Source organism: Strongyloides ratti, assembly GCF_001040885.1.
Source record: "Strongyloides ratti genome assembly S_ratti_ED321, chromosome : X".
NCBI lineage: Eukaryota > Metazoa > Nematoda > Chromadorea > Rhabditida > Strongyloididae > Strongyloides > Strongyloides ratti.
In genome coordinates, this window is record NC_037309.1 from 1,981,498 (window position 1) to 1,999,348 (window position 17,851).

General features: G+C 18.9%; 4 protein-coding genes across 4 annotated transcripts; 2 read left to right on the forward strand and 2 right to left on the reverse strand.

Moving 5' to 3' along the window:
* Positions 1-861: 861 nt before the first annotated feature.
* SRAE_X000041900 (G protein-coupled receptor, rhodopsin-like family and GPCR, rhodopsin-like, 7TM domain-containing protein) lies at positions 862-2,553 on the forward strand (the record flags this gene model as incomplete). The annotated part of the gene is made up of 6 exons (XM_024644761.1): positions 862-999; positions 1,048-1,219; positions 1,410-1,568; positions 1,625-2,241; positions 2,290-2,365; positions 2,423-2,553. The coding sequence occupies 6 exons, from the start codon at positions 862-864 to the stop codon at positions 2,551-2,553; spliced, it is 1,293 nt and encodes a 430-aa protein (XP_024510288.1).
* A 1,112-nt stretch (positions 2,554-3,665) lies between these two features.
* SRAE_X000042000 (von Willebrand factor, type A domain-containing protein) lies at positions 3,666-8,501 on the reverse strand (the record flags this gene model as incomplete). The annotated part of the gene is made up of 2 exons (XM_024644763.1): positions 3,666-4,816; positions 5,480-8,501. 2 exons carry the CDS (start codon positions 8,499-8,501, stop codon positions 3,666-3,668), a joined length of 4,173 nt encoding a protein of 1,390 aa, XP_024510289.1.
* Positions 8,502-14,877: 6,376 nt separating this feature from the next.
* SRAE_X000042100 (Hypothetical protein) lies at positions 14,878-15,179 on the forward strand (the record flags this gene model as incomplete). Its single annotated transcript, XM_024644764.1, has 2 exons — positions 14,878-15,009; positions 15,054-15,179. The coding sequence occupies 2 exons, from the start codon at positions 14,878-14,880 to the stop codon at positions 15,177-15,179; spliced, it is 258 nt and encodes an 85-aa protein (XP_024510290.1).
* A 134-nt stretch (positions 15,180-15,313) lies between these two features.
* SRAE_X000042200 (Tequila) lies at positions 15,314-17,846 on the reverse strand (the record flags this gene model as incomplete). The annotated part of the gene is made up of 6 exons (XM_024644765.1): positions 15,314-15,441; positions 15,482-15,939; positions 15,991-16,576; positions 16,661-16,772; positions 16,827-17,557; positions 17,609-17,846. 6 exons carry the CDS (start codon positions 17,844-17,846, stop codon positions 15,314-15,316), a joined length of 2,253 nt encoding a protein of 750 aa, XP_024510291.1.
* Positions 17,847-17,851: the final 5 nt, after the last annotated feature.

Sequence of the window (17,851 nt, forward strand, 5' to 3'; positions counted from 1 at the left end):
TTCATTAAACCTTATCAACCAACCATCCTACAACCATTTATAAAACTCATCTTTTTTGGGGATAAAAACAAGCATTGAAGATGTTATTATATATATATCTATATATATATATGAAATAATTTTTATATTTTTATATAAGAAGTGCACAATATACAATTAATTACTATATTCTTAATTTGGTATATTTAATATCCCACGTGCTTTTTCAATTTGAAGTTATTATAGAAATAGAAATACATTGAAATTTTACAAGTAAAGTAAATAAAATATTTTTTTTAACATATATATTTGATTAAATTTATCAAAATTTTTTTATATACAAACATTATTTCTCAAAAAAAAAATTATTATTTATAAGAAATTTGTTTATTATATAATGTTTCTTCATTACTTCACTTGAAAACTTTTTTTTTTTCCTTTTTCTTTAAAAATCATTTTAGTGATGTATGCTATCATCATATATTTATAAAAATTACTACACAATTACATAATAATTTTTTAAGATATAAATATACATTTGTTTTATAAATAACAATTCTTAACATTTATTTTCAATACTTTTTAATTTTATATTGTTCATTGTAAGATTAACAAATATACATGTATACTTTTAGTTCTTAATTCTTGTAAACTATAAAGTTTTAACTTTTTTTTTGCTGAGTAACATTCATATTTATTACTAATAAAAAAGAAAAAAAATTTATTTTAGACAAATATACATTTGATAACTACATTATTATATTTCTTGTTTTTTTTTTTCAAAATATATACTGGAAGAAGATAATTATGGCTTTATGCTTCATTAATTATTAAAATATTAATTACAAAATAAAAAAAACTAATAAAATAAAAAAAAAGAAAATGAAACTTACGACAGAGACTATGGTTGTGGAAGATGAAATATTTCCAAAATGTGATCCTTCTGATTCACCATGGCCATCATGTTTAAGTGTCACAACTGCTATGATCACAATAGTATTTATGTTAGTTGTAATGCTAGTAAGTAAAATATCTACATTTTAAATAAAATTGTTTATATATTTAAAGATGATAATACTTGGAAATACCTTGGTTGTTTTAACTGTTTATAATGATCAAAAATTAAGAACACAACGTCAAAATTGGTTAATTGTTTCATTAGCTATAGCAGACTTACTTGTAGGATTACTTGTTATGCCATTAACAACAGCTTATGAAATTATTGGTGCATGGAAATTAGGTAATAGTTATATTTTTAATTTACTATATTAATATAATACTTAAAAATAAATTGTGATGTCTTTACAATTTATATATACCTTAACAAAAAAAAAATATAATTCATAAAAAGAAAAAGAGATAATTAGTTTTTTTTTATATTGACTTGTGTTATTGTCACTAAAAAAAAATAATTTATTTTGATATTATAGGTGAGATATTGTGTGAAATATGGTTGGCTTTGGATGTCTTGTTTGTAACAGCTTCAATTCTGCATATTTGTATTATTTCACTAGATAGATACTGGTCTGTAACTCAACCACTAAAATATCCACACAATAGAACTCCGTTAAGAATGTTTTTAATGATAGGTATATATATATAATTTTTTTTTTACAAAATTTATTAAAAAATATTATTATGTTAGGTATTGCATGGAGTGTTTCATTAATTATTTGCCTACCACCAATTTTTGGATGGAGAACACAACGTAAAAAAGAAAGTTGTGCATTAAGTGATGATGTTGGATATGTTTTATATTCATCATTAGGTTCTTTTTTTATACCTGTTATTGTTTTAATGTTTGTTTATTGGAAAATTTATAATATAACTAAACATCATTCAAGACAAAGAATAAAAGAACATGAAAGAACTGATAAAACATTGATTCAATTTCAAGATTCACAAAAAAATTATTCAACAGCAACTGTTAAAATATTAAAACCAATTAATACTTCTTCAGAAGATAAGATGGATGATGATAATAATAAAAATGATTTAGAAGTAATAACAGATGAAACTAATAGAAATATAGTAGAAGATGATAATGATACAGTTAGAAAAAAATGGCTTTTAAGTTTAATGTCTAATAAAAAAACTACTAAATTATACTTATCATTAGATAAAAGTAAAGACTCAAAACAAGAATTTGTTCAAAATAATGCTGGTAAAAGAAAAAGACTTTTGAAAGCCAAAGAAAGACAAGCTACAATGTTATTAGGTTTAATTTTAGCTGCATTTATAGGTAGTTGGCTACCATTTTTTGTAAGAAAATTTAATTTATTTTTAATATATTTAATTTTAAAATTTTAGACTATGTATGTTTTACAAGCTTTTGGATTAAAAACTCCGGATTTGATTTTTAAATTTTTCTTTTGGTTAGGTTATTGTAAGTATATTTTTTACAGAAAAAAAAAAAAATTTTAAATATATTTTACTTTTTTAGGTAATTCAGGTATAAATCCTGTTATTTACACTATTTTTAATAAAGAATTTAAACGTGCTTTAAATCGTCAATTGAAGAAGTACCATCAAACGATTTTAAGATTTAAAGAAAGCTGCTTTTTTGGTCGTTAAATATATTTTCTTCTTCAATGAATGTCAATAAATTTTTTATTGTTTAATTTATGTCCCAAAATGTATTTTTTTACTTAATCTTTAAACTTAGTTTTTAACTTTTGAATAAAAACTTTATATACTTTTAAATAAGAATATTCTATATTCATTTTTTTTTTCGTTTAATTTATTTTTCCAATGTACATAAATGAAATGTATATTTTTAAAAATATTTAAATATTATCATTGGTAATCATTTTTCAATTAACAAAATAATTGTCTTATTAATTATTTATTTATCACAAAAATTTAAATTTTAAATAGTTAATATCAAATTACATCTATAACATAAACTATAAAAAATGTATATAAATTTAATCTTAATTGTAATATTTAATAATTTATACTTTTCAAAATATATCAACTTTAAAAAAAAATATATACAAATATAAATGTCATTTTAAATATATTTTTAAAAAACATCTTTAAATAGCAAATTGTAAAAATATATAATGTGTACTTTATTTCATGATTAAATAGGTTTGTGATAGTTACACTTTACAAAAACACAATAATTTAAAGAAAAAAAAAATAAAAAATGTACTATTAAATTTTTGTAAAGGCATATTGTTAACAAATAATGTGTACTAATGAAATAAATTAAAAGAAAATTGGTGGCGATAAAATGTTTGTTTATACATTGGAATGCAAAAATTTTATAAAATTTTGAGGGTATGAAAAAATTGTGGATTGGAAGTTAAAAGACTTAATGAAATTTTTTTTATTCTTTTATTTTATTATATTCTTTTATCTTTTTTTTTTTAATATTTTCTATAAGTGTATACAATAAAAATAATTTTAATAAAACTGAATTTTATCATGATATTAAGAAAAAAATATTTTTTTTTAAATTGAAATAGTTATGTAAAATAATTGTTACTATTATATTACATTAACTTATTTTGTTATGTTTTATAATATCAATATTGCATCCAAATAATACGTTTTATTGAACCATTTTGAGAATCATTAAAAACTTTGAAAAATTCATAATAAAACAATTTTTTAAAATTTTTTATAATTTCAATATATTGACATTGAATTAAAATTTAAAATAAAAAATGGCAATATAATTAATAATTACTATTACATGCTATAGAATCATTAAAAAATTTTTTCAAATTATCTATACTTGAAAGTTTTAAATCCCATGAAAATATATTTGATGGATGTAACGGATTCAAGTCAGATTCAGCAATATTATCTCCCAAAAGTATAAAATTTAAAGTTCCTTTATTTTTTAAAATTTTTATATTATCAATGGAATTATTTATGTCATTATTTGAAATTTTTGATATAAAAATATAAGTTGACATAACCCAATCATTTAACATTGGTAACATATTTAATCTTTCTATTAATAAATTAAAATTTGACATGTCTCGTTGTTTTAAAAAGTATATATTCATCATAAATTCTTCAATAGTATTAATTTCTCCAAAAGTATACCAACGATTATATTTTACATCAAATGAATCAATTGATACAGTTGAGTAATTTTTTATCAGTAGTGATATATTATTTTTTATCACATTTTTTAAAAATAAAAATGAAGTTTCATTCAATGATTGACTATTTGTATCTATAGCAAATGTAAAATAAGTTTTACAATCAGAAATGGGCTTAACTTTTGTTGTTGTCTGTATGGTACTACTTGAAATTAAATTTGTTGAAGTTGTTACAATAGATGATGGTAAATTTGTTGTTACAATAGATGATGGTAAATTTGTTGTTACAATAGATGATGGTAAATTTGTTGTTACTACAGATGATGGCAAATTAGTCGTTACTTCAGATTCTTCACATATTTTATTTAAAATCCATGATACAATGTCCTTATACATATTTTGTTTAAATGTATTTTGAAAATAATAAACTTGTGAGTTGCCAACTAAAAAACTTGCATTATTTTCATATTCTTTATTAAAAATTATAGCAAGTGTTTTTAATCTTTGTAATTTTTCATTAATTATTTTCTTTAAAATTTCTTTTACAGATTGTAAATCATTTAAATATGAGTTAATAAAAAATACAATGGTAGGATAATCTGTATATATATTTATATCAACTAAAGATAATTGATTATAAAATTGTGTAGTAAGATTTAAATATGAAATTTTATCTTGACTTGGAGGAAGTTTTAATATTTTCAGAATATATTTATTAAGAGTATTTTCATCATTTGGTTGGATAATATAAAAGTTATTATTTAAACTTTCTTTACCTTCTCCTACAATAGTAGTATAAGATTCTTCTGAAAATTGTAATTTATTTTTAAAATACGTTTGAATTATATTAACTTGATTATAAATATTATTGTTAATATTGTGTGATTTGTCACAAAAAAATAATACATAATGTTTAAAACATCTTCTAATACTATTATTGTTAGATAAAAAATTAGTTGATGTATATTGAAATTGAAATATAAAAAATAGAAATAAATGATAAAAAATAAACATTTGTTATTTAAATGTATAAGTACTTTAAAATGACTAAAATATGTCAATAAAATATTTCTTAAAATGCTTTTTAAATAGTACAAATATGATAATAAGTATAAAAAATTTTTTCATTAATATATTTTGTGATAAGATATAAGTTTACTTTAAAAAATTAAAAAGTATTATTAATTATATAAAAATGTTTTATTAAAAAAATGTTATAAAGTAAATATAATTGAATAATAATTTTTATCATAAAAATATGACCAATTTTATTTCTAATCATTAGAAATTAAGATTATAAAGTGAAAAAAAAATTATAATTAAAAAATCCAATTAAAAAATAATTTTTTTTTTTGAGCTATAAAAATAAAAACCCGATGCTATTTAAATTCTACTGCCAATTTATAGTTTACTTTATTAACAAGCTAATGAGTTTTTACATTCATTAATTAAGACTTCTACTGAACATTTTTTGAAATCCCAGAGAATAACATTTGAGTATGTCAAATACTTAAGATCATTTTCATTAATTGCAGTACCTATTAATACAAATGTTAAACTACCTTTATTTTTTAATGAAATAGTATAATTAATTGATGACTGTATTTCTTGTACATTATTATGAGCTAAGAAAATAAATGTTGATAATTTTCCACCATATATATTTTGATTATCTATTTGTTGCATTGTTTTACTTAAACTTGAGACACTACTTTGTTTCAAAAAATTTATATCTTGACTAAATTCAATTTCATTTTGAATGTTATTGAATGGAAAATATTTTTTATTATTATCGAATGTAAATATTGATACTTTTTTATAGTCCAAAATTATATTTGATATATTATTAAAAATTACTTTTTTTTCATAATTAAAATCATTATCACTTAAAGCTTGATCATATGTATCAATAGCAAACGAAATATATAAATCACAAGGCATATTTGGTTTTGTTGTTGATGGTAATATAGCACCACAATTCATATTACAATTTAATGAACTTTTAAAATAATTAACTAAATTAGTTGTATTACAATTTGCAAAATCTAAATGGTAAATAGATGTTGGATTTAAAGGTAAAAAATCATCTGTTTGAGCTCCTGTACCAACAATTATAAAATTTAATGTACCAATAGATGTTAAATATTTTGCTGCATTATATGACAAATTAATTTCATTTTGATCAAAATTTGTTACAAAAACAAATAAATTCAATTTAGAATATGGTTGTAAATTGATATTTTTAATTATATCATTTAACATTAAACTTAATCTCCATCCTGGATTTTGTTTAAGAGTTTTTAATTTATTTATAAAATCACCAATATTACTTATTGTTCCTAATGGATAATCAATATAAGGATTCTCATTATATGAACTAATACCAACATAATTAAAATCTGTAACAATTGATGAAATATTATTTTCTATATAACCCATTAATTGACTATATAAATCAGGAGTTAATATATCAGATGAAGTATCAATTGAAAACATAATATTACATAATTTTCCATTAGGATCACAATATGGATATATACAAGTATCTGAACATGTTAATGAATTACTAAAAAATTGTATAATTGGTTCAATATCACATGTACTAAGATCATATGTAATTGCTTGTGAATATGTTAATGATTTTAAATTATCTTCTTTAATATCTGTTCCAAGAATAATAAAATTTAAAGATCCTATTGAATTAATATAACTAGAGTATTCTTTTGATAAATTAATTTCATTTTCATCAAATTTAGATATAAAAACAAATGTTGATACTTTATAATTATTTGGTATTACAAGCATACTAATTTTTTGTAACAAATTACTTAAACGAAATCCAGGTAATTGTGTAATATTATCAATTACATTAACAAATTCATTTTGTGATTCTATGGTTCCATAATGACTATCAAGATTTGTATTTTGATTATAATCAAATACCGAAAGACGTTTAAAATCTGGAATAACATTTGAAATATTATATTGTAGTAAATTTAATTCATTTTCAAAAAATTGATGTTCTAGTATATCTGATGATGAATCAATACCTAAAACTATATTACATTCTTTCTTTTTTAAACATGGTAAAGGTGTAGTTGTTGGTATACAATTGTTTCTTCCACATATCATTTGATTAGAAAGATATTTTAATAAACTTTCAATATCACATTCTCCAAAATCAAACTCATAAATACTACTAGGATTTAGTGGATTTAAATCTTCTTTTTTGATACCTGTTCCTAATATTATAAAATTTAATGTTCCTTTATTTTTTAATTCAACAGCATAAGGTATTGATGATAGTATATCAGTAACTTTTTCAGATAAAAAAATATATGTTGTCAATTTTTCACAATATGATATAGTTAAAGAATTTATATTTTGTAAAAGTAATGTTAAATTTGATCCTGATTTTTGAGTATAAAGACTAAGTGTTGATATAAAATCATTTTTTGATGTAAGTGATTGAAAAGGGCTTTCATATGTTATATCATTATTATATCCTACAAGTGCAACTCTTCTATAATCTGGTATAATATTTGAAATATTATTTTGTAAAATTTCTATTTCTGTTTTAAAATAATCAGGTGATAAAATATCAGAAGATAAATCAACACCAATAGCTATATTACAATTAAATGGTGATTCTTCTGTTGTTGTTAAACTTTTCATAGTAGTTGTTAATTGAGGTGTTTTACATATTGATGGATCTAACAATCCACATGTTTGTGTAGATTTAATAAAATTTAAAATTAGATTAATATCACAATTTAAAAGATCAAGTGTTAATATTTGAGATGGTTGTAATGGAGCTAAATAAATGGATCTAATAGCATTACCAATAATAATAAAATTGATAGAACCTTTTTTTTTTATTTTATCTACCAATGGAATAGACTTTTTAATTTCATCTGGACAATATTCAGATATAAAAATATAAGTTGATAATTTTCCACAAAATGGAGGATCTAAAGAAGCAATATTTGTTAAAATAAGACTTAAGTTAGATCCTGACCCAGGTTTTATTAAATCTAGTTTTTCTTGAAAATCATTAATATTACTCATACTATTAAAATTATTTTCATTTTGTATATACTTATTATATGATGCTAAATATGTATTTCTAAAATTTGTAATTATCGTTGAAATATTATTTCTAATAATATCAATTTCTCTGTAAAATTGATATTGTGATAAAACATCAAGTGATGAATCAACAGCAATAGCCATATTACATATAATAGATGGTGAAACTGTTGTTGTTGGTATTTTTATAGTTCCACTATTACTAGGATTCTGAGAAGTAATTGTTGGTGGTATTTTAGTAGTAGAAATACTACCATCCTTATTATTTTTTGTTAATTCCACAACAGCTACAATAATTAATGCTACTCCAATTAATAATATTACTGCTGCAACTCCTGCAATAATTAAACTTTTTTTTGAAGGAGAAGGCATTCTTATAAAATACTAGTTATTTTAAATATTACTTGAAAAATATTTGATATATTTAGAAAAAAATAGAAATAGTTTATTATTCAATATGAAGTAAACTACAAAAATATTATTACTATAGTAATTATCAAAAATTAATAAAATATTGAAATTTTTTTTAAAATATACAAAAATGAAGTAAAATGCTTAATTTCTCTAATATTAAATCTTTTATTAGTTTATTTATCATTTTAATAGAAAATTTATTACTAAGTGTGTATAATCTTAGATATTTTATTTGCTATTTAAGCTATAAATATTTTGATGCATACTTTTAAAATGAACTTTGAAATATATTTATATTTGAATTTCATATTTCATTATGAGTAATATTTTACTATCATTTACCAATATCATTAATAAATCATTTGATTAATAGGAGTGTTAAGAAGTTATATAATAGATTTGGATAATAAGGAGTGTGCAATAAAAAAATTATTATATTCATGCTTTTGAAAAGAATAAAAAATAGAAGAAATATTTGTTTATTTTATACAATAAATATATATATTTATAAACATTTGTTTATCTCATTCATAAGAAACAATTTTTAAATTTTATATTTAATTTAACAAGTCATAATACAAATGAAATATATTTCTAATCTAAATATACTAAAGATTAATATTTTACTAATAATCTAATACTAGTACAATAAAAAATTTCTTAAAGGCATGATTTTTGAAAAACGAATATTTATCAAAAAAAAAAAATTAAAGTAGTAATAAAAAATTTTTTGAAACGTATTTTATGATCATGATATAAAAGAAAAAATTTCTAATTAACAATAAGAAATAGAAAAAAATTTTAAAAAGAGTTTAATCAAATTAAAAGAAGATAAAATTAATTTTAAAATATTTTACTAAAATTCATTTTTGTTTATTTAAAGTTTAATTATAAATTATTAGTAATGTTAAATTAACTTAAAAAGTATAAATAGATTTTATCTTGATCTGTATTTTAAAATAAAGTTTTGATTAACGAATTTAGATATAGTTATTATCAAATTAATACCAATGAATAAACACTATATTAAAACATTTGATAATTAAAAATGTATTTTGGAATCTAAATTTTTAAATGAATCACCAATCAAAAAAGTCATTTGATTATAAATATATTTCAATGAAACAAAACAATTTTACTTAATATTTTATGTCAATGAAAATATTAAATTGTTCAATTAGAATCCTTATGGTTAAGCTTCATAAACTGATATAATTACAAACAATTTATTTAATACAACTAACAAATATTAATGTTGATCAAAAAAGATTTTTGTGATATATATATATATATTATTTTTAATATGTTTAGAATTATAAAATTTACATATAAATTATTATTGATATTATATATAATAAAAATTAAAAAAATTATTAGAAATTGTATAAATTCTTTTACAAATATTTCTATAAAATTAATAGATCATAATTTTTATAATAACACAATGCCAAATAGATTTTCATGAAATAAAAAGTATGAGACAAAAGTTGGTGCATTTAATAATTAGAAAAATATTATAATTTAAAGCACTTTTTTATTCAATTAGTATAACTTATATGAATGCAAATTAAAAATTAACAAAAAGATATTTTCCATACAATTAATATTTCAACAATAAATAGTATTAAATTTTTTTACATTGAAATTTTATATATTTTTTGTTATTTTAATTCTCTACATTAATATTTCTACCAAATCTTTTAATTTATTGTATTATTACTAAAAGAGATAATATATTAAATTTTAATTTTTTTATATCTAATTTTAAATATTAAATTTTTCAATGCACATATAAAACAAAGTCACATTTGTTAGCTAAATTTTACAACTTTTTAAATATATTTCTTTTATAATAATTATAACTATTAGTAAAAGATATAAATTTTTATGGTTTTTTTTTGTAAACTTATTTTAAATAAATTTCTTTTACCTTATTGATAAATTATAAAAAAAATTTTTTTGCATTTTTAATGAAACATGTAATTTTAAATTGATCCTTATACAAGCAAATATATTTCTCATCAAATAGTCTTTATGGTTGTTTTATAAAAAATATTTTCATATTAGATCGGAAAATTAGCCTCCATATGAACAGTTTATTTATATAAGTATAAACTTTAAAAAATATATACATAATTGAGAATAAAAGTTGTTTTTTGATAAATTGTTTAATATATATATTTCTGCAATAATTTATTTTTAGTCTTTTTTTTTATTATTAATCATTTAAAAAAAAACTTTTCTTATCTTTTTAACTTGTTAATAAAAAAAATTTATTGCAAAAGTTATTGTTTTTATAAAAATTCTACTAAGCTCATTTTTAAGTAAAAATATGGATAATTAATCTTTTTTACTAACAATTTGAAATATTTTATTAAATAAAAATCTTTCTTAATAAATGTTACAATTGTAGAAACTTGGATACAAAAACCTAGATTATATTAAACAAAACCATGGAAATAAGTTGCTAATGAGTATGAAAATTAAATTTAAACGTAGAAGATAACTTTTGGTATATTTAATTGTACTTTTTAGTAATTCAAAAGAATAGAATTTTGTCTTTATAACATGATTAAAATAAAATATAAAAAAAATAAATAGATTTTAACATATTACAATTGGAATTACTAAGTCTAGATAATCATCATTATCAAATTTAATTTTCTGACTAACTATTCTTTTGTCAATTGAATTAAAAAATAAAAATATACTAAAAGAATATTGAATTATTTTATTTGTGTTTATACTCTTATTAATACTTTTTTACATTCCAAAATTGTAAATTAACGATTAATTTTATGTATAATCAATGTATGTTTTTTACTTTGATATATAAATTTTGATTTTATTAAAAAATGTTTTAGAGAAACATAAAATAACATATTCTCGTTACATTAGATTCATTTATGCTGCCTCCAGAAGTATAAAAATTTTATCAATTATAGATTATAATAAATACTTCAAGTGATCACTTCCATAAATGCTTTGATAATATAGATTGTTTGAATTTTTATCATTAAAAAAGTAAAAACTAGCATAAAATTGTAATAGAAAATTTTAATCTTTTTTAAAAATGAAAGTTTTTTATCGTACAATTTATTACAACGATAAGATAAAGAAATGTTGTTTATACGATTTTAATGTTTCGGAGAGTGCAAGATTTTGTCAAGAAATGTTGATGTAAAATTATAACATAGTTTCATATCTTATACAAAAAAGATAATAAATTTGTTAATAATCAATATATTATTAACGAAATATGGCAGATTTTTTATCACACTTATATTCAAAACTATTTTTTTGTGAGGATTAAATTTATGGTTATTTATTGCAATATAAATGAATGCTTGTGATATGAATTATGAGTTAGAATTCTACTGAATAAATATAATTTTTAAACAAAATGATTCTAACTATTCTCTTAAATTTTTACAAATTGTATATAGTTCTAAATATGTCTGGAGCAAGACTTTTGAATAAAAATGAATTGTTAAATACAGTTGTAATTTTATAAATATCAAATTTAGCTTGCAAGTCTTTGTCATGATCGTTAAAACTACATTTAAAGTAGCATAATCACATAAATAATTCCAAAAAGTGTCATAAAAATAAGTTAATTCCAGAACCACATATTTAATTTATTTAAATTTTTTTTATTAATGTTGCATGAAATTTCAGCTATAAAAATTATCCTATATTAAATAAAATAAAGTAAATATATCTTGAAAAATAAATATATGTTTTAAATAATTATATAAAGCATTAATTATATCTGTTAATATATTTAAGAATTTTTTACAATTTCATATATTCAAACTGTTTTAATTTAATTATAGGATAAATTACACATAACAGATGTAAAATTATTTTAATTGTGAAATATATATATATTTTTATAATATCTAATTATTCTTATAAATTATTTTTAAAAAATATTTTATTTTTTACAAATTATATAAAAAATTTTTTTAATAACTTTAAGTATATTGTTTATACTTTATAACTCAAATGTTGATCAATTATTAAATTGAATGATACTTAAACAAATTATAAAAAAAAAATTTAAGTATAGCAAAAGTAATACTTTTAATATAAAAAAAACCTTTTTTTTAATATTGATACATATAATGAAAAACATTTTGTTATAACCATATAACATTTTTAATTTTTCTGTAACATAAACATGGAACTTTTTTTCTTAAGTCAAATTACAAATAGTAAGAATTACAATTTAAAAATTAAATAAAATACGATTGATATCAAAATACTTCATTAGTATAACTTTTGTCATGTAATTTTATTATCAAATTTATTAAAAATAGATTTCTTTTTTAAATAATGCAATATAAAATTACTTTATAATAAAACATACGATATTTTAAATTATATTTTTTTATCAAGTTAATTCTTTGGAGTGTTTTTCTAGTTTTATTTAATAACATGATTTTTGAGCATTGAGTATTTTTAATTAAAAACTTAACAATTATAATATAAAAATTACTATTTTTCTATTATATATAATATATATTATATTCTTTTGCTTTGAAAATTTTAAACATTGTTTATATGATAAAATAAATTTTATTTTTAAATATTTTTTATTATAAAAATTTTAATGTTAAAATAAGAGGCATTTGGTGATTTTTAATTATTCATAATTGTTATTGTGAAACAAATAATTTCCCTGACAAGTAATATTTAAATAAAAATCTATATTTCATAAAATATAATATGTATATTTAAATTGTTTAAAAGCATAAAATTAATATTTTTAAACAAAAATTATTATTTTAAAAAGAAATCTTTTTTATCAAGAATGGAATGAATAATCAATTGTTTAAATTTTTTAAATATTATAAAAGAATCTCTTTAATATTAAAAAAAATTTTTATTTATTTTAAAAAAAAAGAATTATTGCCATGATATATTTTATTTTAAAACTTTTTTTATCTGATATAAATAAAGATTTGTTCCAATCAAAAGAAGATAATATTAAATCATTTTGATGTGAAAAAAAAAGAATTTGCAATAAAAAAAAATTGTAGTTTCTTATAAACTTTTTTATCTTACTAAATATTTAAATTATTTTAAAATATAATTATAATATAACATAAATATTTATATTTTATATAACAATTTGATAATTATGTTTTAATAAATATAAATTAATAACTTTTTTACAAAAGTTATATGTGAATAAAAATTATTGTTAAGATAAACAAGTGTAATAATAGAAAATTATTTACATTTTTAAAATAAATATTTATTTGAAAAAAAAAATTTAAAATGTATTTTATTTAATGAATATATTTAATAATAAATTTGTTAATTCTTTAAAACATTTTTTGTTGTAAATTTTAACTATTCTTATTAAAAAATTACTTGAAAACAAAATAATTATTTATAAATAAACTTTAATATTAATTTTAAAACATATAATAAAAATGTTTTAATTTTAATTAAAGTTATATTTTATCAAAATTACTATAAAAGGATTGTTTAAAATTTTACTTTTGAGTATTAAAAATTAAAAACAAAAAAAAAACAAACTGAAATCAAAAAAGATAAAAAAGATGAAAGCTTAAATGATGTAATATAATATGTCTTTGTTTACTAATCTTTTATTTTCGAGGTTTAAACAACTTTAGTACAAAAATGTTTAACAAAACGCCCTCAACTGAACAATTTATCAAAAAAGATAAAAGATTTTCATATTATAATGTAACTTTCTTTCTTCCTATCACTCAAGTATAAAAGTACTAAGAAATTAATATAAAAGTGTATATCTATAAATTTATATTTTTAGACAAAAAAAAAAAAATACTCTTGGTATTTTGAGAAACTAATTTAATTTAGTCCTTCAAACAATGCTTTTTCGTTTTTTTAAGATAAATATTTTTATATACTTTATTTAAAATGTTCATTGAATTTATTTATCATAAAGTTTTACAAATAAACTAAAATATTTTATAAAATTCTTCAAATTTTCTATTTTCTTATATTTATTGCAACATTTTTTTTTCATCTATTTTTGGTTCTTTTGTTGTTATCTTTTTGTCTCACTATAACATATTTATCAATTTTGTTTATCTTATTTATAATGGTAAAAATTTTACCAAAAGAAGATTTTATTGAAACCCATATGTTTTGAATTGACACATTTGTTTATTCCTTTTATGTTGTTTCTATTAATTTCAAATGATATAATACTTTTATTTTAATCTTTTTACAATATATTTATTTAATTTTATTATAAAATTTTAGAAAACCAGATTATATGAATCATTGATAAAATATAAAATTTATATTTTACTATACATTTAAATTTTTCAAAATGACAACAACTATTGTAGGAAAAGTAGCTTATTCTGATAATGAACATGATGAGACAATGGATATGGTTCATTCAGAATATATTTCAAATCAATTACCTTTTTCAACTATTCAAAGTAATATGCCAAATGTAGTAAGTTTTATAATAATTTTTTTATTTATTATTACATTTATAAGGTTAAAACAACAAACTGTCCTGTTGTATTAATGATTGCTCCAGCAACTGTTATTTGCCAACAGAATGATAAATTTTTTGGAAAGATGCTTGAAAAATTAAGTATAAATGACAATAATGAAAATTGATTAAAATGTTAAAAAACGCAAAAAAAAAAATTCTTTTTATAATTATCCCGTAATGCTAAGTGCTTTTTTTTTTTAATTTTCAATAAAATAAATTGCTATTAATAAAAATTTTGATGTATAATGATAAATTATAATTAAAATAATGTTTTTGTAATATTTTCAATCCATAAAATATAACTACTGACAGATGTGTATATCCCTGGACTATTTTTTTTACCACATCCCTCACCCCAGCTTACAATACCAGCAAGATAATAGATACCTTAATATTTTGTAATATTATATTTATTTACTATACTTACCTTCATACATGCATACTAATGGCCCACCACTATCACCATGACATGCATCAATATTTCCTGATTCATATCCCGCACATATTGTATTATTATCTAAATGAATATTATAACTATTCATTTTACAATTATTTAAATTTAATATTGGTATAGTTGCAATTTGAAAAAACTGTGAATATTTTTCATTATCATTATTAGAATCATCCATTTGACCAAAACCACTAATAACACATTGATGGCCTTTTTCAAATTTATAATTAATTGGAGGTAAACATATTGGTTTAACTGAATCTGTAAAATTTAATTTTTCTGATAATTTTATAATAGCAATGTCATTTTTAAAAATATTTTGATATGATGGATGAATTGTAATATTTTCAATTTCAACTGACATTTCTTGACTTTCAATTACTTTATTGTCATAATCTCCTACTCTTATATATAATAAGTTTTTTTCAATATCACTAAATAATTATAATATATATTATTTTTTTACATAAATTATATAATTTTACCTAACACAATGTGCAGCAGTAAGTAAATAATATTCAGAAATTATAACACTACCACAATGATGTGAGTCCGGATTTTTTAATCTTATTGCTGCTGTCCATGGAGATTCATTTGGTTTAGCAGAGCATCCACCAATTATTCGTGGGCAACGTAATCTAATTGCTGATGATATATTTGGAAGACGACCACATATATCATTACAACGAATTAAATTATTTTTTTCTATACAATTAAGATTTTTATCTAAATAACATTCTCCTTTGTAACATATACTTCCTAATTTTAATTTTTTTTCTTTATCACCTATATATGGTCTTATAACAAAGTTAGGGCAAATTTTTTCTCTAATTGTTGTTGGAATATTACTAAGACATAATGGTATATTTAATGAACCAAGATATACTGTTAAAATACCTTCTTCAAAATTTTTTGTAACTATATTTGGTATAAAATTTATTTTAAATGAATCATAACAAAAATTTTCATCTTCATTATCATAACAGTCATTATTTTGATTACAAATATTATTTACATCTATACATTTACCATTTAATTGACATTTTATACCATCACACTTATTCCATTTTTCTAAAATATTATTAATAGTCATTTTATTAGATGTTGAATATATTTTTGAATATAATAATGATTTATTTTTTGAAATAATATTACTTTCATTAAAGTCATTTCCATTTAAATTACTTAAAATACATGTATTATCCTCATAATTAAATGAAAATGAATTACAATTTCTTTCATAAGATTCTAAACATTTTTTTGCACACTAAAAAAAAAATTATATTTATAAAATATAAAAAAATAAGTAAAAATGTATTACAGATTGTTCATGAAAAATATTACTCCATATATAAGAAATATTTCTTATTATTTTATAACTACCAATTTTAACAAAAGAATTTAACCAATTTTCACAATTATATTCATCCATTCCATTGTCACAATCTTTTTGATAATCACACCAAAATTCTTTTGGTATACATTGAATATTATTAGAATAATTATAAAAATTATCAAAAAAATTACATGGAAGTGAACCTTCTCCACAAATGACGTCATTTAAATTACTATTTATATCAAATCCTATTTTATTGTTTACTAAAGGTAATGTTAAGTTACAATAGGGAATTTGACACTCTTCATATTTATTTTCTTCCACTAAACACCAAGCATTCTTTTTTGTATATCCTATGGGATTTCTACAATAATTATGATCCCAATACAATTGTTCATCAAATAAAATTCCATGAACTAATAAACTATTATCATTCCACTTGAGGCATGTAATATTATTTTTAGTTATTGATATATTACCAAAATATTGACCATTCTCCAGTTGACATGTTATGGCAATATTTTTTTCACATAATGGTAATGCGTTTTTTATGTCATTACAATCAACTGATGTAAATATTTTATTTTTTGGTAAAAATGATAAACATCTTCCAATGTTTGTTGTTATATTATAATGAGATGATACAATTCTTTGATCATCCCATTTCCAAATTCCTTTTTGATAAATAGCAGAAGTTATAAATGTTGTTAAATAATCTTTGAAAACAAATTTTTTTTTTTTATAAATAATTTTTTTACAAAACTTACAATTTTTAAAATCTATATTTAAATCACTATCTGTAAAACTTATTAATTTTCCACCTAAATTACTACAATAATTTCTAGCTTCATTTATATTAAATTTTTCTGATATATCAAAATCATAAACCTCAGGAAGATAGATAAATTTATTCAATGATGATTGAATCCAATTTGATTTATATATTTTAATGTATAATGAAAAATAAATTAAGAAAATATAATATAATTTGGTAGAATAAAACATTAGAA